A 24,360-nucleotide genomic window follows, 5' to 3' on the forward strand; every position below is an offset into this window, starting at 1 on the left:
GGGCTGGATGGATCTGGAGGAAGGCTTCGTCAGTGCCTTTGGCCTAGATCAGGTTGTACCTTTCCTATACCTATTGTTGTTAATCAATAAAGAAGCTCATGTCTTGTTCCTGATATGTTATTGTCTCATGAATAATAGTTTATATGCTTATATATGATGATCTAACATATATTTTATGTATGCACATTGAATTATCTATTATGTATATGCTTATGTGATTGGCTTTCAAGTTTAATCCCTTTGGAGGAAGCAGAGTGTTTGGATCCTACGGGAACAACATCAATTGTAGGACCTCCGAGTATGGCTCAAAATCCAACTTTGATAATACATATGTTTGGCATGCTTGTGTGAGTGTTCTTTGTTGGTTATCTTGTTCTGCTATGTTAAGGCTTTCAACCCTTGCCTTCGGGAACTTTTCCGGATGACTCCACTCAGGAATACCATCAAGTATTTCCTAGAAGGGTTGTTGTTATTTGATTTGGGTTTGGTTTGATGTTTCTTGGTTTTTTCCAGCCTTCTTGACTCTTAAGAAATCTGGTCATGAAACCTGATATCTTGTATCTAGGTTGTCTTTTTTATTTTTCCTTAGTTTTCCATTTATACATGGTTTTTGTTGTAGAAAGTCTCATATATATGTGGTTTCTCCAAAAGAAGCAAGTCTATACGTGTGTTTCTTCAGAGACAGTCGCGTATACATGCGGTTCTGTAGTTAAAAAGTTGCGTATATGTATATGTATGTATATATATATATATATATATATATATATATATATACACAACTTTTTAACTACAGAACCGCATGTATACATAGATATATATATATATATATATATATATTCATTTCTAGATTTTACTAAGGTCTTGACCAAGTTCCTTTATGATTTATTGATGCCTATGAGGCTTGGAATCACCTTGATGTCTGTTATTGTTGCTAGCTTTCATCTTGTTTGAGAAATGCCTATGTCAACCTAGGGTTTGTAGTCTTTGAAGCTTTTTTTGTTTAAAGTTGAGTTCCAAATCTTCTTGGTGAAGTGTCTGGTTGTTTTGTGCTTCTGGAATAGGTCTTGTTGCTCATTGATAACTTAGTCTTTGATTTTCTTCTCTTGTAACCTAAACATTTGCTTCCTTTTTCTTTCTCTCCCTTGTTTTTGAAAAGGGCTTGTGATTCATGGATGAATGAGAGATTTCATTTCTCTGGAATATTTCTATTTTTCAAAGTCTTTTTCATATTTCTGGTTAAATCATTTGAACTGATTAAGTCTCTTATCTTGCTCAAGTATTTTGTCATTGTGTTCATTAGTGACTAGTGGGATTTGAATGGGTGATTGTCATTGTGTTCATTAGCAACAACACTTAATACATCAATCTCCACAACATACATATGGGTGAATTTAAATGGGAAGGCTACTTGCAAGTGTTTCCCAAACAAAATAATCGAGAAAAGAGGATGACATTGGGCCAAATATTATATCCATGAGTCAGCTAATATAATACAATATTTTAATAAAACGCTGAAAAAAATCGATATTGTTAATTAGACGAGACTCGTAGTAATCTGATACACTGTACTCAACTTCGAATGAATATAATTATTAATAATTATAGAATATCTAAAAGTCGGTCCCTTTAACATTTGTACTATTTTATTAGTATAGAAATATAAATTTATGGTAAGATTTTTGTATTTCTGGTTTATTAATTGAAAATATTTTGCTATTTCTTGTTTATTAATTTATGCATTGAGCAATAATATGTTGAAATTAATGATTGATTAAACTGTAGAAAATTAAATTAAAATATTGTCAAAAAAATATCAAGTTTCAATATGCAAAGTAAAATTATAGAAATTTACAAATATTTTTAGTCAACCTTAAACTAATATAGATTTGACCACAAACTACTACTACTACTACTAATAATAATAATTACTTGCTTACTTTAAAAAATTATAAATTAATAAAAAACAATTAAATGCCTTTTCATCTCACATATAAATTACATTAAACATATCATACCATCTCTCTAAAATCATCGGACATCAAAGACATTGGGCCTTCAGATGGAGGTTAGCCATCTATCACCTCTACATGTGATGACCATTTTATTTATAATTTTTAACGGTTAAGATAGAATATGATTAACGATTTTTAAAAAATCCAACAATAATGGCTTTATTTTAAATGCTTTTCTTTAATGAGTTTATATATATATGATGATGGTGGTGGTGGTGGTGGTTAACGTTTACTAAGACCAAATTTTGGTCTATCGGATCTAAAGAAACAAATTATTTAGTTTGATTTAAGATTTTATTCCTATGCTCAAAAAACTTGGAGAGAAGCCTCCCAAGCTCACTATAATTTTAACATTGTAAAAGGTTAGGAAAGTCAGTGTTGCAACAAAATTATGAAATGTATATATAATAAATATTATATATTGATTTGAAATTATAATGTTACTAATAGTACTTAAGTTGAAAATTCATGTTCATATATATTATATTATTCATAAATTATTGAAACTTATATATCGTTTATAATAATTTAAAAGTTATTTGAAATCTATATTAAAATATAGATTTGAAATGTATAATTAAATATTTATATTCAAAACTTAATACATATAGATTTCATATATATATATATATATCTAAACCTGATAGATAAGACTATATTGTTATTGATAATTAAAGATTATTTAAATTTTATATTAAAATAAAATATAAAATTTATAGTCAATTTTATTTTGACTTGAAATTGAAATTGTATATATATTTCAAATTTATTTTATTTTGAATTAATAATTTTGTTTCTAAGGCGTGAATGAAGATTGTGCATGATTATGGGAAGAGTATTGAGGTTTTATCACAAAAATGTAAGCATTTAAAAAGAAAAATCACATTAAATTTAATATTTTTTTATTTTATTTTGCATTTTTAGAGAATAAGTGCACGTTAAATACATATTTTATGACTTAATGTTTTATATGGTGGGAAAATTTTATCGAATCTCGCGTAAAAAAATTGAATTTCATTTACTATATGTGAGATAATATAAGGAGGAGAATATTATGAAATGGTGAGTTATATTTTAATTTCATTTATTATATGTTTTATATTAGAGAATTAATTATTATTTTTTCTTTTAATGCAGGAATATTACTCAAAAAGATTTTAATATTGAGAATTCGAGCATGGATTTATCTAAATAATGAAATATGTATTATATTTAATCAAAATCATTATAAATGTAATTTTATTGGAAGTTATGGATAAAAATAACCTGTCAAATGTCTTTTCATCTCACATATAAATTACATTAAACATATCATACCATCTCTCTAAAATACTTGAATACTTGTTATTTAAAGTTTTATTTAAATTTATTTGTTGCAGAATAAAACTTTAACAATGTGTGTTATTTAGGGTTTTATTTGCACATAAATTTAAATAGCATAAAACCAATCCTCCTATTTTATTTTTTATTGTTAATTAATTAATTAATTAATTAATTTTCTTTATTTTACTAGTAATATGTGGTGATTAGCAATGCTTTGACATGATCATATTGATTAATCTCCCACACAGTAAAATTTGTTTAAGTTTTCCTCCGCTATTTATTATTTAGAAAAATTAAATCAAATAATTTAATTGTTTTGCTGTAGGATGAATAATAATAGCACTTGATGACATATTGTTTCAATTACAATATTTCTATTTAATGCATTTAAACCAAGTTTTCCTAACTTCTGTTTTTTCATTTTATTTTTAATTTTAATTTTTTACTAACTCTTATGTTTTGTGAGAAATATGATATATTAATTTAAACATCATTTAGTCATAATGATATTTTATTTTTAATAAGTTTTCACATGTTATATGCTTACCACCTCTATTTCCTAAAATGCTTTATTTTATTCAAAATTCTCTTTATTCAATAATTTGGTATATTTATTTGTTAATTAAAAAAATCTATTTAATTTACATTATTCTACAATGATTATTCAATTTTGATTATCCCCAGGGATCACCCTTTGTGGTGAAAGGAAGGCCAACCCTTGTCACTTAAAGCAGGAGGATCTAAGATACTCAGTGATGGGCGATTCCTATTTCCACCACAGAATTTTAATTAATGCCCCCTGACATGTGCGGGGGATAAGGAAATATAACGCGCGCCCGTCATGTCTGGAGGAGAAAAAAAAACGGCGAGCGTTATATTTCCCTATCCCCCGCACATGTCAGGGGGCATTAATTAAAATTCTGTGGAGGAAATAGGAATCGCCCTCAGTGATGTGGTCTTAAAATATCTTCAGTTACGGAGACAATTTGAGCACCAACATATCACATGATTAGCTCTGTTGAAAATAAACCATAAAAGCTCTCTTGAAAGGAAACAATAAATACACGCTGAAGCAATCGGACACACACACGATGTTTACCTATAAATGCGTAGTTGACCAGATCATCTACTTTTGGTCATGTCTAGAGGCGAGCTCGTCATAGGCTGTGGGGATTCTGTCATGGCGTCCCAATGGGTTAGAAGTAGGGGGCTCCATGGCTTCTCGTCTCCCAACGAAACCCATCAATGCTGCTCACCAACACGTTGGAAGTCATCTTCAAGACGTGTAGTTGCTTGCTTTAGTTCACTTACGAAGATAGTAATCACGGGCATAGACATCATTCAAGTCTTTCCAGCTGATCATCTAGCTGGGGCAGAGATTAAAAAGGATTAACATAACTTCTAGCGTTCGTTTAAACTCATTGCATGCAAAAGTTCCATCCTTCCTCGAGCTTTAAGCAAAACAACCTTCAAAGACCTTTTGTTGATTAATTTGTCCACGACACGTCAAATTCAACCGAGCTACCCCGATTTATTTACCTCAAATTTATATGTTCTACTAAATAACTGAAATTTAACTTCCTCTCTCAAAACTAGGCCTATACAACAAAAATATACCGCTCTTTTGATGAAATAATAAATTCCTCCTTCAGGATTGCTATTTTTTTTTTACAGATACCTCTCTCAAACAATCATTTAGACATAGAGGGCTCCAAATTTGTCCTTCACAACCACTATTTTCATAGAAAACCTCTCCAAAACTGCCTTCTGGATAGAAGGAAGTCTGAATTTGTCCACTGACACAAATTTCAACCCCTTCTCATACTATAAAATTCCTCACTTCTTTCCTCCCTCTCTCCTCTGAAACTCGAACATCAGTTGTTGCACAATTCGGGTCTCTCTTTTTGTTGGAGAATCAAAGTCATTTCGTTGCTTATGATGGATTGACGTCGTGCAATTCAGACATCCGACAAGTCACCAAAGCTTCCACAAGTAGAGCTTCCACAAATTTCATAGTCGAAAGTGTGCACTGAAAGTCAAACACCAACAAGAATTTTGTAACAACGAAAGTTCATAATTCTCACTGATCATTACCCTTTTACATTGGAGACGTGTGGATTTTGTGCTAGAAAAGCTATGTAAATGAGATGGTTGAGGGCATAGGAACAAGAACTAATGGGACAGAACGTTTCAATTCCAGGAAATAAAGTGAATTGATGGGAGAGAACGTTTCAATTCTAGAACTGACAGAAATTTCTGATTACAGTAGCCACGGAATGGTCTCTAACAGCGACAACTCTCTTTATTGAACTGGTTCAAATGCCATTGTATGTTGAAGGGCCACCAATGCCAAATGTTTGTTTTAGGCCAAAACCCTGACAGATTTGTTGATGGCTAACTCCAAATAATTTGAAAATTCATTTCTTGAGCACGTCAAGAGAACACACAGGTTCAGTCGTGTGAGGAGTAAGGTCACTAGGAAATTCTAGCGAAGAGTTCTAGTGGTGCAATTCAGAGTCTGAGAAACAACGGTCGCTCTGGTCGCTGACAGGCTATAATGAGGTGCAAAGACAGTGACAGATCCGAGGATGAGGAGAACACCCATTTTTTTTTTTACCATTTTGAGACAATGGGCAGAGGTGGATGATTCACATTCATTAGAAAGCCACAAAAAACCATCGACTCAAATTTGGGCAGGGCGGGAGTACGTCTGCTCTGATACTATGTTAAATACACATGGAAAATATATAATATAAAATAGAACTTTCATTGCATTTATTATTCACAATAATGTACATTTATACATTTCCTTGTGACCCTTGTTCTTCACATACCAATTGGTCTCTTGGACTCTTGTGAGTGTTCACATTCCACATCAACCCTTAATGGATTAGATCTCCAAGAACTAGGATAAAATACAAAAATTGTATTATAGAAAAAATGTTTTACACTAACAACAAAAACACTTAATACATGATATTTAAATAATGGATAAAAATAAAAATCAAATCTTATGTAAAGAGTAATTAAAAAAAATAAACCATCATAGAAATGTTTCTTCAAAATAAAGTGCCTATCAAATGTATATCTTGATAGCTAATAACAAAAACTTCATAATTATAAAACAAAATAATAAATATTAATATCTTTTATCATGATAATAATTTTTATTTTCATTTTTTCAAAATGATTAATTTAAATTTAAGTTAAAAATAGTCTTAACATTAAAAAGAAAAAAGATTTCTCCATCAATATCTTTTTAAAGAATTTAATCTTTAAAATTCACTCGCATTTCCAATCCCTTTTCATAAAATTTAAACATGTAATTTAATAAAAACTAAACCCCTATCAAAACACCATTCTACCTAGTTGAAGTAGTCTCCCTGCTAAGTAATCCTTTTAGCTTTATGATGATTTGTATGGCATTGCAAAAGACCTAGTACACTCTAGATTTCGGGGTTTTTGGTTAACTTTATCTTTTGGCGTTCCCAGAACTTCTGAGACTTTAGCATTTCTGCGGTTTTTTCTCTTTGAAAAGGAGCAAACAATGCAACACCTTTTTAGATTATATATATATATATATTTAACAATTAAATGGTTTTTTTGGGAGAAGAAATATGAAATTCCAAAACCACGAGGATGAGGATGTATTTTCATGATTTATAGTTGCACATGGTTGGAATTTCAAAACAGATTCACTCTTTAAATTTGATGACTTTCACACTTCTCGGTTAATTTTCACAACTTCAACCAAAAAAACCTTAATGATGTATTTCCATGATTTTTAGTTGAAAATGGTTGGAATTTCAAAGCAGATTCACTCGTCAAATTTGATGGCTTTCGCACCTCCCTGCTAATTTTCACAACTTCAACAAAAAAAACCTTGACAGTCTTATAAAATTATACGCTGTATTTGACGGGCAAATCACCCCATGACGGGAATTCACCCGTCAAATTCCATCTACAGAAGAGGCAGTGGCATGGGCCAGGCATATGCTCTATTTGCAAAGCTGAAGACGAAAACAATGACCACATCTTTCTACAATGTAAGTTCACCACACAGGTATGGAAACATTATCAAATTTCTTTGGTTTTTGTTTTATAATGCACTCCTCCATTAAGGACTCACTAGAATGGTGGAGTACACAGAAGCCCTCCTGGAGACCCATTCCTCTACTCTATCTATGGACAATTTGGAAATGGAGGAACACTTTCTTGTTCCAAAATAAGAGAGAGGAGTTTTAGCAAATCGCCTACAAAATCATTTCAAATTACAACGCTTTTTTGCCCCAACCCAAACAGTCATGCAGAAATCCCAGTGGGCACAGTCACACATTGTTGGAGTTTCCAATGGCCTTTTTTATGGCGCGGCACAAAAAAGTATATGTTCTTGTGGCTTTTGGATATCCATAAATGATCACTTAAAATACGGTGTTTACTAGAATGGAGGTAATGGTACCAATAACAAAGCGGAAGCAATGGCTCTTTGGGACCTTCTATATTTCAGTTGTTTTTTTAAACATTCCGGTATTACACATACATGGAGATTCCAAAATTATAATTGATCATGTTTTAGGAAAGGTGTCAATAAACAACCCTCTTCTTTTAGGATGGATGAAGAGAATCGAGATCTTCTGGCAAACTCAAAATGGATACTCTATCTAGCACATAGACAGATCCCAAAATATGCAAGCGGACAGTTTATCAAAAGAAGCTTGCTCCAAGAACTCGGCCAATGGCATATGGACATTTTCTGGGAAAACAGCGTCTATAACATGGCGGACTTTTATCCCCCAGGAATTTAGTCTTTATCTCCGTATTACTGAGCACTGGTTTTTTACCTTGTTGATGGATATTTTCGGCCTGGCCACTGGGCAAAATTCACTGTCCTCTGCGAGATGGGATCTCCCTCCTTCGTAGATGGTGATTTTTACTTTCTCAACAGGTTTTTTTCATTTTTACTTTCTCAACAGGTTTTTTTCAGTGTCTCACTCTGGGTTGTATTAAGCTATCCCTGTTTTCAGGTCGTTTTCACACAGCCACTTATATAGTTTTTTCTTCTCAATAGAAGGAACCTTTGTAATTTTGCTCTTTTCTGGGGATAGGTGGTATGTGACCCCTGTTTTACCAGCATGATTTCTCTGTATATGTAATGGCAATTGCTTCTACTGGAACAACGGTCTTTTTTGTAATCTCTCATATGATTATAATATAAATCTTGCTTGTCTTTTTTGTAATCTCTCATATGATTATAATATAAATCTTGCATTTTTCGTACTGGAATTTTTTTTTATTAAAATGTCTTAATCCAGCTGTACCATCGAAATTACAAAACTCTGGATCTGTCAGCTGTGATTTTGCAGGACTACAGCGAAGATGAGGTGTTTTATAGCAATCGATATTATGCGGGGGGCACTGATTCGTTTACAAATGCAGATAAATACCACCCATGTCGTTGCCCACTCCACCCAGCTTTCAAAAGCAAAACTACCATTCAAAAAGCATGCAGACGACAGAGACGAACAGAACCACAGGGTACTCCTTTTGAATTCGAAGGTACTCGAACACACTGTTTTCCCATTTCTTGCAGCATACAACTTCTCATCCTCAATTTAACCTCCTTATTTGTAGTCGCTGTGAAGATAGGTGTAGGCAGAGAGAAAATCTAGTTCATTAATGGAATCCAAGGAAGAGCAGAAATCAAGAAGAGCCATAATGGTGGCCGTAGACGAGACCGAGATGAGCATCAGCGCTCTCCAATGGGCTCTTTACAACCTATTTGCATCAGATGATAGAATCATCCTCATTCATGCTCAGCGCTCTCCAATTTCCTATTTTTCAACTGGAAGCTCAGGTCAGTGTTTTCAGGGTTTTTTTTTGGGTTTTATTATTATTATTATTTTGGTGTGGTTCCAAGATGGATATTAGTTATATCTACCTAAAACTTAGCTGTGTCTAAATGTGTCTAAATGAATCTGTGATCATACCAATCTTGATAAGACTGGAACCCTTAAGGAGCATAATGGCTACTACTCTCTACCACCAGAGCTACACCCAACTGGCTGGCTGTTTGGCCGACTGTTATGGATATAATTCACAGTAAAATGATATAAGACTCTTGGATTTATTGATTGAAAGGATTTTAATCTTTTAGGCCACAGAAATCAGTGGAATGAGTGTTTTGTTGATTCATCTCAGAGATTGTAATGGCATTTCAGTGTGAAGTGTTTTGTTCTGTTTTTGTTTAGTGGAGTCAGAGTTCTGATTGCAGTTTGGTGTGGGCAGGGCTGATGGTGCCAGCAGAGGTGCTGCTGACGTTGGAAAACGATATCAAGAAGTCTACAGAGAAGATTTTGGCCAAAGCAAGGGAAATATGCAAAGCCAAAAATGTAAGATCTACTCATATTGTGCATTGTACTTAAAGAAGTTGGTGTGAACTAGATTGCTGGGTTTATTCCAGATTTAAAATTGTTTTGATGTTCAGTTGAATGGCAATATTGGAATTCAAGAAATGCAACCTTGATCATTACAATCTTGGGATGTATACTAAACCTGCTTCAAATTGGACTTAAACAAAAAAATTCAAAACCCATCTTTCAGCAAGATATTGGTTCACCTTGGACTTACGATAGGTGCCTATCTGAGTATTTCAGAATTTATTGACACATTTAACTTCAAGCAGGTTCTATACATGAAGGTCTTGGCTCATTTTAGTTGGGATTGCAAATTCTAGGAGGAAGATCCTTTAGTAGATCAGCTCCATGTTATCAGGATTCACAGAATTATAGTCTTTCGCCAATCACATAAATGGCATTCTGCAGCTTTTCCTTTCTTTTTCCCTCTGTAGTTTCATAATGGAAAGCCTTATAGTTTTTTGGCCACTGTTCCAGGTGACTCCGGAAACTGAGATTCAGACTGGAGAAGCCAGGGAGGTCATATGCAATGCTGCCAAAAAATACAATCCTGACATGTTGGTGTTAGGCAGTCATGGTTATGGAGCCCTTAAGAGGTATTGTCGATCAAATTTCCCCCCATCTGCAGCTCTAAGAAGTGCATCTGCAAATTAAGCATTGTTACTGATATGCATGATTCAGAATGATTCATGCCATTGCTGTTTTGAAAAACTGGCATTTCTCTTTTCAGTTTACTATTAGGGTTTTATTTTGTGAAACTGTTAGTTCTATTTTCAGGTTTCTATTGGGTTTCTATTTTGCAATATTGTTTAAGCAGATGATATTGGAATCTGCAGGGTGGTTCTTGGCAGTGTGAGTGACTATTGCGTTCACCATGCACAGTGCCCTGTTGTTGTGGTGAAGCCCAAGAAAGAACAGGCTCATTGATTTTTATTACCTCGTGCCACCTTTGTGCTTTGATTCATCTTATACTTGTTGGTCTTTATGCCTGATATGAAGCAGCAGATACTACATCTAATTGAAATATTCTAAAACATAAATATGGACTGAGAATTTCAATAATCACTCAGGATATCTGTTAGTGATTTTCATTATTCTATTTGAACATCAAAATATACTCTATTTTTATGTACGATATATATATACTGTTGTTACATGATTTGATATTTCATTTGAATCATGCTCCCTTTGCATCTTATTGTGTGGCATCATATTTATCTCTAACAGACATTCTAATTCACTGTGATTATTTAGGTAATGACAATTCACAAGCAGGGAGATTTATATGGGTTGGAGTTTTGACAAATTATCCATTAGTAATTAAAAAAGCAAAATGTCCTGAGAGAGAATCTTAGAGTTCAATTGAAAGTTGGTTTGAAAGTTGTAGACATTCTACCAGATTTTGGATTTCAGGGCAAACATGCTCAGGACAGATTATAAAATAAGAAAAGACCCTTGCACAACCCAAAAAAAATAATTCAAATTTAAATATTGTTCTCTTAAAAATGGGTTTATCGTTGCTTCTATAAGGACATTTTTAATGTTAAATCTCCATGCTGGGATGGCCACAAGAAAGCTAGACAGAGTCAAATCTCCATGCTGGGGTGGCCACAAGAAACCTAGACAGAGTCAGGTCTGGAGGCTACTCATGGATGTGGGAGAAGCCACAATCTGAAGTTTATGCCAAAGAAAGAATTGGGTGTAAGTAAATACAGTGTAAACTTGTGAAGTAAGGTTATATGAAAAATCACAATGAAAATCTGAATATAGCTGTGTACAACTGGTGAGATTGGCAGGAAGAACAAATGGGAATAAAAGAGCGTTAGAGGGAATATAAAGAGTTCTGGGAATGGAAGATATGAGTTTCAGGTCTAAGTTGAAATGTTTAGAAGTATAAGGAAATAAGGGATTGTGATATTGTTAGAATTTTTGACGATAAATCACACTAGTTAATTTAGAATGTATAAGCAAGAATTTGAGATTGTGATATTGTTAAATTTTTTGACGATATTGTTAAATTTTTTGACAATAAATCACACTAATTAATTAAGAATATATAAAAAATAAATTTTTAATGTGATTATCCCAAAAATATCTCTCCAAAACTATTAAACTTATATATATTAAAATGCAATACATACTTAAATTTCTTAACTTGTACCTTTCCTTTAATGCGAACATTTGTTTTTTAAACATTCATTTTGTACTTTTCTTTAATGCAGCCCTTCAATTTAGTTTTTGGTTTGTAAAACAATCTGATTTTCACGGTCTAGTGTTATAATCGAGTCGTGGCAAGTTTATGTCAAAATTATTTTTAGAAATATTATTCGAAGAATTTACTCATATTGTTAATTTAAATAATGAGTGGTTTTAGAATGCATGGTTAAACTATTTAATATGCCGAATTTGAAATACTAAATTTATATTAATATAAATTTTAATATTTTTATTTATAAAAATAAAATAAATTAATTATTTTATATACTATTTTGGTGTTTAATTTAATAATAAATTTAAAATTAAATAATAATAATAATTATTATTTAAAACATTTATTAAAATCAAATTTTATTTAAAAATATATTAATAATTAAAATAATTATAACATAATATAAAATCTAATTAATTTATAATGGCAAAAATAAAAGTATATCTTAAATATATAATTTAAATACAAAATAACATCTAAAATGATTAAATGTATTTTTAATTAAACGGATACTTTATTTAAGGCCCTCCATACATAATTGTATAATTTTTTTTCCCTTAGCCTGTAAAATCTACATAAACTCCTAATTGTAATAGCAATATAGATATGAGTATTAAAAATTTCTTTCATCTGAAAAAGGCGTAGTTAAGTTTATCTTCTATGCTCGACATTGGTATGGGTCGTTAGACTAAATAAATAATGTTAATTAATTTTTCATATATAATGATAGGTCATAATTTCTTTATGATTATAATTTAGTGTAGTATTTTTATGATATTATTTACGAGATATAGAGTAGATAGTGATAACATGTTTTATTAAGGTATTCTGTAATGATATTGGTATGGTTTAAATTTAGTGTAATTTTCGGGTGATTTTGATCCTGGGTAGTATTTCTAGTTATCTCAAAATTCACACTACAAATAAACAAAAAATTATTTTTATTATATCATTTTTTTATTGGAAAAATAATATATCATTAAACTAATTTAGTTATATAAATTAAATAGTTGGTAGACATTTATAGACATCAATTTATAATAAATATCAAAATATTTTTTATATGATACATCTTACATTACTAAAATTATAAAAATTATAAAAACTAATCAACATTATTCTTATTACATCGGAAGTGTCTCCTTTTTAAATTGATTAGGTTAAACATTAGTCTACACTTTCTATCTTTGTTTGACATCTCTCTGTTTGTTGTTTTTCCCGTTATTTTCATATTTCCATGTGACTAACGTGCTTAGAATTACATTTACAATTTCATTGTCATGGAGTAGAAAGGAAAGATGTGGTAGCATGCACATATTTCTTGGTTGTGTGCTAGCTTGTATAGACCTAATATAATCCACCCGAAGAAGCACGCTGCTTATCCATTCCCTAAACCACACCAAGAATTACCCATTCTCTTCGGTACTGAATTAATTAATCACCAATATTCTTGCATCAAAATCATGTTGTAATTAGAATTGTGCGTTGCTCAGAATTTACAGTCTAATTATGTATAAATTAGCTCTCGAATTAATTGGAATTTGCAGGAGAATGGTGGAATGCAAACACGGAGAATGTTATCAATGAAGCAATGCAAAATGGTGGCGGGTCGAATGTGTCTAACGCATATATCATAAATAGGCTCTTTGGGCCCTTCTCCATAAATAGGCTCCTTAGTCCCTTCTATTGATTTTGAGGTTCCAAATCCTGTTGATTTTGACCTTTAAATTTTTATCTTTTCCAATTGACTAGGTGTAAATTCAGGAGGTTTAGTCGGCATTCTATGTGACTGCATTGGTGAATCAACCAGGATGAAATTTTATAAATAAACCAAACAATATTCACAATCCAATCCTAAGGTCTCTAAAAAGTGAAAACAAATAATTAACATGTTCTAAAAAAACTAAATTCAAACCATGCAAACAAGCTTTTCACAACGAAATCACTAGTTGGTGATGAAACCCAATGTCGCAGATATCAAAATGAAAAGTGGCTATAGATAGAGTGGGTGGAACCAGTTATGCTGATAACCTACTCAATGTATACGATTTGGTGCAAGTAAATTTCATTTATGCCATCTCGAATGAAGAATACCCTCCAAAAAATTCCAAGAGAGTATAGCCAATGTTTTTTCTAGGTACAACAGAGACTTCCCCTCCATCGTTACCTCGGGTAAAATCCCTAAGATTATGGTCTCTAAGGTTACCACCTAAAACAATTTAACCTAGGGGAACAGTCGTAGACTAGACATACACGCAAGGGCAGAGTAACAAAGCTCAATCCCCTTGAAAGTTCCTCAACATGGTTAATTTGAGGTTTACTTCCAAGTGACTCCCAAGTACCTTTCAACACTATTTTTAATACGTGTAAATCACTCTACCATAACCAATGAAGTGGGGTCGATCACTCCACTAGGTTCGACATGATCTTGTGCTTGACTCCTTTGTAAGGGGAGCTTCCCAGAGAAAAATTGCAGTAAATGGGTTTTTCTCCCTATTACAAGATTCTAATGTTTGTTTACAGCTTTGGAAAGTTAACTCACTTCCCTATTCCAAATCCCTAAAACTTGATCTAATGTAGGTGGAAAAGAGCCCTAAAAGAAAAATTAAAAAAAATTATAGATTGATTTTGTTAGCGTTGATTTTAAGAGTTGTTATTTACTCAAAAGTAATGGACGTGAAATTGATGGAATTATGAATTGATGCAAATCCTAATGCAATCGAAAATGAAATTGTAATCTTTCCATTTCAATGAATTTCTATATGAAGTAAACCTATAGAGTCTTTCAATTTTTCAATGGAAATGTAAAAAAAAAAAAAAAAAACTCTTAAATCCCACTGTATCCCTTTTCCTAAATGCATATGTCCAATTTTGAATTACCCAAATACTGAAATTAACTTTCAAAATTCCATTTTTCCCAATAATTCACAAAATCAAGAAACTTCTCTTTGGCATACAATCACGTGAAAATTTCCGAAATGCAAGAAGAAACCAGTCAACACTAAAATGATTTTTTCCTAATCGAATGTTATGAATTCATTTTCAGTCAAGAGTATAGTTCAGAAACACTTCAGCAATGGAAGAAAAAATGACTTTTCATTTCACATTCAGCATAAGAAGTACTTTTCACAAACAATACTCATTCTTGTAAATCATTGATTTTCACTCACAAAAGAGAAAAATAAATTAAAAACTTGATCTGATTGAAAGAAGAAAGGTAGGAAGAAAAAAAAGCAATACCAACTGATCTCTCTTTAATTTACCCTAATTTGCGAAAATAAGAAAATTATAAGCAAATCCTTTCACAACACTCACGCAGACTGACAAAGGCTCAATGAAGGTACATACACGTGTAACTAAACGTGAAAAATCAAAATATATGAACTGGATGAGGATAAAACTGAAATTTTAAAAAATTCCAAGTATGTGCGCAGGTCATAGAACAAACTAGTGTGCATACGCATTGTTGGAGAAAGAAAAGTGTGTAGAAATGCGTTCTATACATAAAGCTAAAGTGCACACAGAGGAAAATGTTAGAAAAAATAAAAAACAAGTCAAATAAAACACAAAATCTAGATTTTCAACATTTCCAAACACTCAGAGACGGCTTCAAGATAATGATTAAAGGGTCAAACGAAGAGAATAATGAAGAGTGAGATGTTCCCCAGTGGAGTCGCCAATTTGTTATGTCGACAAATCCCTCTTCCGGACAAGGGTGATCTCCCTAGGCCTCAAAGAAATATAGTAACAAAAAACAAAGAACTATTACCTTTCCCTAGATTATGATTGACTGAAACATACAATATGAGAGAGGCCACTTACCGTTTAATCGAAATTCCTGATGAAGTTGTTTTCAGATCTTTTGACCATTCACTTCTCTTGATTCTTTAGAGATCATTCCAGTGCTTCCCACGACTTCTCCATGATGTCATGAAGGAGATATGCATAGACAGAAACATACACAAGATCAAATCATCCAGTATATCACATAAAATATACATGAATTAATTAACTCAATAATATATCATAAATTGATCAATATGCAATCATAACCTATGTGGGTGATCAAGGAATCCCACAAATGATATCAAATAAGACATAATTGGGAAAGAACAATTGCTTTAATATTAATAAAATGGAGAATAAACTTACAACCTCAAAGCCTTGATGTTACAAGTCTCTTCTCACAATCTCCAACCCTCTCCTTGAATGAATAGCCTCCTAGCCTTATTTTTGCAGCATAAGCCTACTTCCAATAGTCCTCCTCAATCCTCAGGCCCATGTTAGCTTTATAGGCCAAGAGGGGGAAGTTTGGGATCCATTTCCCAAGGGATGAGATCCATTAATGGTGGGATAGGGGTTCCACAAAGAGAGGGAGGTAGCTCCATGATGGGAGGGATCAGGGTTGAATAGGCATCCATTCGAAGCTTGTTAGCTAGAAAGATTCGACTAACAATGCTTCTATGCTTTAACTTTTATTTTTACATGCGTTAAGTCATGTGTGAAGGCCACATTGTAAGACAAAGCGAACTTATGCGTAGTTTCTAATGAACCTTTCTGTGTATGGGCCAAATCGATGGCCATTTGCATAATGTGACAAAATGACGTGTAACACTAGGTCCGTTTAGGAGTAGGCAGAGCAGTATACAAGCCCTACTTCTTGATTTTAAGTTTAAAAATGGTGTAGGAAGTGCACGATTTGATGTACTTCCCAACATCCTAGTGAAGGTTTGGCCAATAAAAATACGTCTGCAACACTGCCAATGTTTTCTCTACCCCGAAATGTCCAGCAACCCGACTGTAGTTTGCCTCCCAAATCATCTTGGCACACTCACTTGAAGGAACATAGAGGTGTCCCAAGTGGCTTAACAATGCATCCTAGAGGTGAAAGTTTGGAACTTTCTTGCCTTCCAAGAGCATCGGGTATGTGGTGTCGAATTCTAGATCACTTTTATAAAGATGCATCCATCCCGAAGTCTCGCATCCACAAGAATCGAGCATAATGGTGGTCAGCACCATAACCGGTGGTCGACTGAGGCAGTATACAAAATTATTAGTGTTCCCCTTCTTGTACTTAATGTTCAAATGGAACTATTGTATATATGTGGACCATTTCTGATGGAGATCGTTCTGCAACTTTCCTTGTGTCTGTATGAACTGCAGGGGCCGGTGGTCTATGTGGATGAATGTTTCTTCCCCAGAATGTCATGCTTCCATTTTCAGCCAGCCTGCATAATGGAATACATATATTTTTCATAGGTGGGATGCTTTCAGATGGTATCTAAAAGTGTATCATTGTGAATGCCACCGGATCCCCCTGCTAGGTAAGAAATGTACCAATAGCATAGTCAAAGGCATATGTCTCAATTTCAAAAGGTTGTTGTAGGTATATTAATGTGATCACTGGTGCAGAGTAGAGATGATGCTTCAACTCGAAAAATTCCTTCTGTTGGGATTCAGACCAAAAGAAATTTTCTTTCGCTCTGTGCCTTGGTGACTTGACTCAAAGGCCAAGTGATATTAGAGAATCCCAACACAAACCTGCGATAGAAATTGACAAGACTTAGAAAGTTGTGGAGCTTTGTTAGAGTGGTTAGGGATGGCCAATCCTGAATAACTTGTATCTTGGCTGGGTCCAATTCACACCCTTCTCATCAATGTTGTGCTCCAAATATTGAACCTGGGCCATACCAAAAGTGCATTTCTCCAAATTGGCACACAATTTGTGTTGTCGCAAGGTATGCAGGACTTGTCGAATATGGTGTAGGTGCTCTTCCCAACTCTAGTTGAAGATCAAGATTTCGTCCAAATATACTACCATGAACGAGTTGGTGAAGGACTGCAAGATATCTTCCATCAACCTCATGAAGGTTGCAGGGGCATTCATCAACTCGAAAGGCATGACTAGTCATTCAAATAGGCCCTCCTTGGATTTGAAGGTAGTCTTCCACACATCGGAGGGTTCGATTGGTACCTGGTGATAACTGGACTTCAAGTCAATATTGCTATAATATTTGGGCCCCTTGAGCTAGTCCAGAAGGTCATCAATCCATGGGATTGAATACTAGTTCCTGATAATGATCTTATCCAACACCCAATAGTCAATACAAAGCCTCTAGAATCTGTCCTTCTTCTATACCAACAAGATCAGGCTCCCATAGGGTGATGAACTTCCTGATGTTCCCTTTTTGCAACAACTCTTGAATCTGCCTCTTGTTTTCATCGTTCTCCAGAACAGAACATCAATAGATCATTCCATTGGGTAGTGGTATGCCTGGGGTTAGATCGATGGAGTGATTGACCTAACAATGTAGGGGAACCCTTGTGGGTGAGGTGAATATGTCCTTGTACTCCTCCACAACCTTGTCCATTTTTTGCTGCCATGAAGAGGAGCCATGCCTAGAAGCTGTGGATGTGGCTACAATCTTCCTCTTGTTCTAATGGAAAATCATGAGGAATACAAATTTCTCTATCTAGTAAATGATCTTATTGCATTGTTGAGCATAGACCAAATAAAAGGCTGTAGGAGGTGTCACCTCTCGTATCCTATACAATTTCTAACTCAAAGTAATAATAACAGAGCGAGGTCTGGATTCATATACATCATGACACTTCCATAAGTATGGCTAACCTAATAAAACATCACAAACTTCAAGATGGGAAACATCTCACAATACCTCATCTGCAAAGGGCTTGATTCTATAAGGCAGGTGACATTGTTGGTTGACATAGAGATCTTACCCTTGGTGAAGCACCCAATGGTGTATAGCTGGGGGTGTGGTGTTGTTAGTAGCTTCAATCTCTTAATGACCTCGACTGAGGTCAAGTTCTTCTGGCTCCCACTGTCAATGATGAACTACACCGACAAATCCTTTACCCATATTTGCGAGTGGAAGAGGTGCTCCCCTCCTCTGAATCCTCAAGTTACGCCTTTTTGAGCTTTGGTGGTGGCTAACATTGCAGTGGGTTCTGCGTCAATGATCTTCTTCCCTTTTTCGGTTCCCTTGTCGATTTCCGACTCAGAATTAGAGCATGCATCCATCTCTAAGTATTTTAGCTCGTCCACTAGCACCTTCTTTGCGTGACTTTCTTTTGTGTTATGAGTGGGATTTTTATGGAACTCACACCACTTGTCAGTTTCCTTCTTCACCTTCCTATTATTCTTAGCTTGCGGCTTCAAGGAGTTGTCCTAGCTTTGGGTTCACAGATCCAAAGTCTCGCTTCTTCTGCTTGAATTTCTGCTCAATCTTCGTAGCATATCGATATGCTGCACCAAGCGAGGAGATGTCCAGGAACTCCATTTCCTCATAAATGTATTTGTGCAAAAAACCATGTTACTTGAGCAACAAATATTTATTAGAACCTTTGATACCCAACTTTGTGCATATATTATGGAAAAGATTCATCATCTGATGCACATCTTGATCTTTTGTTGTCACAATGTAGTCCATTGTATGTACTTGTATTCATATCTACCAATAGGGTAATATTGTTCCTTGATGGTGTCTCAGAAATAATTCCAAGTGGGTGTGCTAAAAACAGTGAGGGTTCCCTCTTGTCCTTCTGCTCACAGTAAGTTTCCCACTAGTCCTTGACGTGGGGGGTGGCTTTAAGGAGTGAAAACATAATCTTTTCCCTATTGAAAAAATCATGAACTGAGAAATATCCTTCCAACATATTTAAACATTTATCTACGATATTTGCATATATCTGGCCTTCAAATAGGAATGTCAAATTTGACTTGTACCTTAAAGGGAGTGGCACCTCTAAAGTGGCAATTGAATGAAGATGTGTCACCTGTGGGCATCCATTGAAGGATATGGGAAAAGTTCTCCATCATCATGTTCCTTAGTTGCTTCAAGGCTTCTTCAAGTAATATTTTGAAAGGATCTCCTCCCTCGCCTTTCTTTTCTCCTGCCATGGGAGGTCGTTGGGGTCGGTGAGGCTAGTCTAAAAGTTTCAACCAGTTCGAGCCCTAACTCCTTATACCTCGACCTTATTGGGGACATGCACAAAAAACAAAGAAAGAGAAGACTGCTCGGATACCACTGATCCAGATCTATGAAGGAACAAAATGAAATACATGTATGAACAGAAACACAGAGATACAACGAAAACAGAACTTCAATTCATTAATAGTAAAGTACTGAAAAATTGTTACAAGCATAATGGGAATAAACTAGCTCAAGCGATGGTAGCTTATCTCTTACAAGATATGTGGTGGCTACATGCCTATGAACTGTATTACAATGAGGCTCAATGGCCTTTTTATCATTGAGAAACATTGAGAAACCCTAAACATCCAAAAACCAAACCCTAGGAGATGAAGGGTCAAAAGTTTGTGGGCCCTGTTGGGGTAAGTTGGAACGTTAACTTCCTGGAGTCGTAATTTTGGCATATGTTTGTTTGGCTATCATAATACCTCGTTTCGAATATGTCGAAGAGGAGTTCGAAAACAAATAAATAGGTTTGGCACTTTTCCCATCTCTCTGTTTTCCCAAAAAATGTCTTTTGGTCCCTCAAAACGGCTCCGGAATTTTAAGACCCAAAAAACTGCCAAAAATAATAAGTTTTACTACAATTGAGGAAACTAAAAAGAAACAACGGTGGGGGTCCAAGTGGAATAGGCGTGTGGCCACCATTATCCACCTGAATCATCATCATGCATTATGATCTTTGGAACATAATGCATTATGTTGTAGTGATATAACGATGTCTCTAGACAATACCCATCATCTTGGAGCATTATTTTATCTTTTGTTTAATTTTAATTAGATTGTATTTATGTTATATGCTCTTAGTTCCTTGACATCAAAGTATGTCCCAACATATTATTTATTTCAATGTTGAAATTCATTCAAATAACCAAAGAAGCAAACATTTGATTGAATATATGCATTCAATCCACTTGCAAGAATATACAAACAATTGCACTCTAATAACAAAACTCAAATCAACCATATTTGGACAAATTTGGATCCTAGTTTTTGTTAAATCAGTTTATTGGATGCATATTAGAGCGACCATATTGCAATACATGCTTTCTTCTGCCTAAACTGAAATTTGTAACAAATACTTGTGTTCATGTCCCTACCTTCTCCTCACAAAAACTAAAAAATTTATTCTAAAAAACTTATATTTGGTCCATGTTAGAACAAATTTTAGTATACATAGCTCTAACATGAGTTAAATTCATGATTTGTTATTCTTGCTTCAAAAATTAACACACCACAATTTCCATATTGGTTAAAAAAAAAAACAAAAAATAGCATAGAAATGAAATGCTTGACTGAAAGTGCATTGTCAAAATTTCGATTCTGGCCAAACTTCGTATTTGTATACCAATACACTTTCAATAGTGTATCTGAACATACATAATTTGCATGCACATATTTATGGTATTCAATAAGATGAAGACATTATGAACAATATGGTTATTTTCTTCCAAGGGACACACACACACTGCCTATCAAATGAACCTAAATTTCTCAACTTCAATTTGAATGCAACATGTTTTGTTTCATGGTGCATTTACTATTATCAAAAGACACATAAGCATACTTGTAACAAATTTTTTTGAAAGGTAAAGTTAAGCTTGTCCTATCAGAGATATATGCAATATGACCAATTTGCATTATGAACATATATGCTTCTCCTCTTATCGTTGTTTCAACAAACATTGAAACAATATCAAAAGAAAAGTAAAAATGCTTTATTGTGATTGCATCTTGACAATTATTGGAGATTTCAATGTTGATATTCATTCAAATAGAAAAAGAATAAAAAAACTAATTAAATATATGTGGTTGATCAACTTACAAGAATTGACAAATAATTGCACTAAAAAAAATCGAAATTCAAATTGATCATAGCTGGATAAATGTGGACCCTAGTTATTGTCAAGTCAATTTATTCAATCCATATTGGAGTAATCATGATGTAATTAATGATTGATTCTATCCAAATTAAACTCTGCAACAAATGCTTGCATTCATGTCCCTCCCTTAAAAAAAAAAGAAAACTCATGATGGCCAGGGAAAACAATCCCCTTTATCATAGGTATTGTTTTTTCCTATCTTTTGTTCTCTATTTTTTTGGATTATTCTATCCTATGCAATAGTACTTGCCTTTGTAAAATAACTCTTGTCAGTTGTTTTATCATCTCTTTGCATTATCTAACCTTCCTTTAGCCAGGATGCTTATTTATGTGAACTAAAGATTGCTTAACCATTAATTTGGGAGCTTCGTTGTGCATTCACCTACTAGCATTGGAGATTTTGTTGGCTTCCTCATCTTGTTTTCTTGTGTGCCTCAACATCCTTTCATATTTACAACAACTAAAGCTTCAAAGATGACTGAGAACTTAAAAAAATTACATCTTCCTAGAAAATACAATTACACCACATTTTATTCCGAGCTCTACAAGGTACAAATAAATAGACAGTCCCACATTTTCACAACCTTTCTTCCCTTTTTGCATTCTACATTTCATAACTCCATTGTTAGACATATAATTACTATGCTTGAATATAAATAATGATAAAAGAACATCTTTGTGCATAAAATTTGTGCTTTTGTTAAAAGGATTTTTTATTACAACTATTTGAAATGTTTCCTTGTTTCTTTCCTTGTATTCTTTGAAAGAAAGCAATTGTGGCAATTCCATTCTAAAGTTCATTTAATGACATATGTTTAAGATACACAAATTTTCCTTAATTCGTCACAAATTTATTCCCAATATCATTTACCTTTTTATAATAGACAAATGTCAACTTGAACAATGGTTACTCTTTAATATTTATATAAACACAATTAATCCATGCTTTTAACAATGCATAGTAATGACTTAGCTATACTAGTGAAATATGTTTGAGATAATACTTATGGTTTTTGATCAAAAATTATTTATTTAATGGTGGTGATTTTATGGGTGCATCAATGAATATAATGTCAACTCATACATACACAATGAAACAACTGGGAATGATGCTAGTTAGTTGGACAAACAATTCACTCCTTCTCCCAAAACAAACAAGAAAAAAAGAAAAAAATTGCATTTGCACATCAATTTCCACAAAAAAGAGTACATGCTATCAACATGGATTATGTTAATTGAAAAGATAGCTTTCTCTTTATTTATGGCTTTTATTTTCTAGATTGGTGATTTTAATTGGGAGAAATGTTACTTAGTGATGACTTAACAAAATCTTATTTGTAGGCTCTTACAAGGACAAATGTCCAAGAAATTTTTCAATTACATTCTCGTTGTTGGTAAAAATTCTTTATTCCCCTTTGTTTAACCCTTCTTTTGGTTTTTTCTCTTTTTTTATTCCACCATCTATTTAATCAAATTGTATGGCCATCAACAAACAAATTATTGTTGATTGCTCAAGTGTTTAAGTTAGTGGATGTGATTTTCCTCTCATTCAAGCCATTTTGCAACAATGGAATGCTTAGTAGATAACATACTTAATTTTGCAAATTTTGGTTGCAAAACGTTGTTTTCATTGAACATAATGTTAGGAAACCAACTCAGAAAAATATAGAAAAGATATATCAATGCCTTAGAATTCAGCCTCTTCGAGGGGGAAACCTCTTTTACATTACACAAATGAACAATTCTTGGATGATTCAAATGACTAAACCTCCCTTCTATATATAGGAGTCTAAGGGGTCATAATATAATCAAGCTGACATAACAATAATAACATAAGGGCACAAAAATAACAATTGTGGGTTTTTATTGGGTATACTAATAACAATATGGAGACAATAGGTGCACAATAATAACAATAAGGATACAATGATAATAGTAATGGGGGAATCACTAGTATTATAGGGGCCTAACATGCTCCTCTCCTTCCGAAAAGCATTTTCCTCAACGCTTGAGTAGTTCTAGATGCTTCTGCATAAAATTCTCATCCTCCCATGTGGAATCTTCAGTAGATAAGTTCTTCCACTTGATGAGATACTCTGAAATTGATCGATTTCGTAGCTGTCAAGTTCTTGTTTCTGTGACTGCTTCTGGTTCCAATATGATTTTTCCTTCCTCGTCAAGTTCTGGCAATATTGTTTGAACTAGGAGCTTGTCACCTATAACCTTCTTTAAACATGAAACATGGAAAACTGGGTGCACTCGGGAAGTTGCAGGAAGCTCCAATTTGTATGCCATAGTACCAATATTTTGCAACACCTTGTACGGACCATAATACTTTGGTGATAATTTATTATCCTTCTTAGCTTGCTTGAGGGACATTTGTTTATATGGTTGTAGTCGTAGGAATACCCAGTCACTTACATCAAAACTTCTTTCGTTGCGATGTTGATCTGCTTGTTGTTTCATTCTATTCTGCGCCAACGTGAGGTTATCCTTTAAGAGTTGGAGAACTTGTTGTTGATGCTC

General features: G+C 33.6%; 1 protein-coding gene across 2 annotated transcripts; it reads left to right on the forward strand.

Moving 5' to 3' along the window:
• The first annotated feature begins 8,668 nt into the window (after positions 1-8,668).
• Positions 8,669-10,919, forward strand: LOC149201687 (uncharacterized). 2 transcript variants are annotated; one of them, XM_089402980.1, is made up of 5 exons: positions 8,669-8,891; positions 8,978-9,189; positions 9,621-9,724; positions 10,226-10,344; positions 10,585-10,919. In XM_089402980.1, the coding sequence occupies exons 2-5, from the start codon at positions 9,012-9,014 to the stop codon at positions 10,673-10,675; spliced, it is 492 nt and encodes a 163-aa protein (XP_089259106.1). In that variant the 5' UTR covers positions 8,669-8,891; positions 8,978-9,011; the 3' UTR covers positions 10,676-10,919. The 2 variants fall into 2 exon arrangements, with proteins under 2 accessions (XP_089259106.1, XP_089259105.1); XM_089402979.1 differs by having other exon boundaries at positions 8,670-8,891; positions 8,967-9,189.
• Positions 10,920-24,360: the final 13,441 nt, after the last annotated feature.

The sequence above is a fragment of the Pinus tabuliformis genome, chromosome 2_1, assembly GCF_031772625.1.
Source record: "Pinus tabuliformis cultivar Carrire ecotype Pingquan chromosome 2_1, CPIR1, whole genome shotgun sequence".
Lineage (NCBI taxonomy): Eukaryota > Viridiplantae > Streptophyta > Pinopsida > Pinales > Pinaceae > Pinus > Pinus tabuliformis.

Coding starts and splice junctions, on each gene's coding strand:
- LOC149201687 (XM_089402980.1), top strand. CDS start 9,012: ATGGAATCCAAGGAAGAGCAGAAATCAAGAAGAGCCATAATGGTGGCC. Junction 9,725..10,225: donor AAATATGCAAAGCCAAAAAT/GTAAGATCTACT, acceptor CCACTGTTCCAG/GTGACTCCGGAAACTGAGAT. Junction 10,345..10,584: donor GGTTATGGAGCCCTTAAGAG/GTATTGTCGATC, acceptor TGGAATCTGCAG/GGTGGTTCTTGGCAGTGTGA.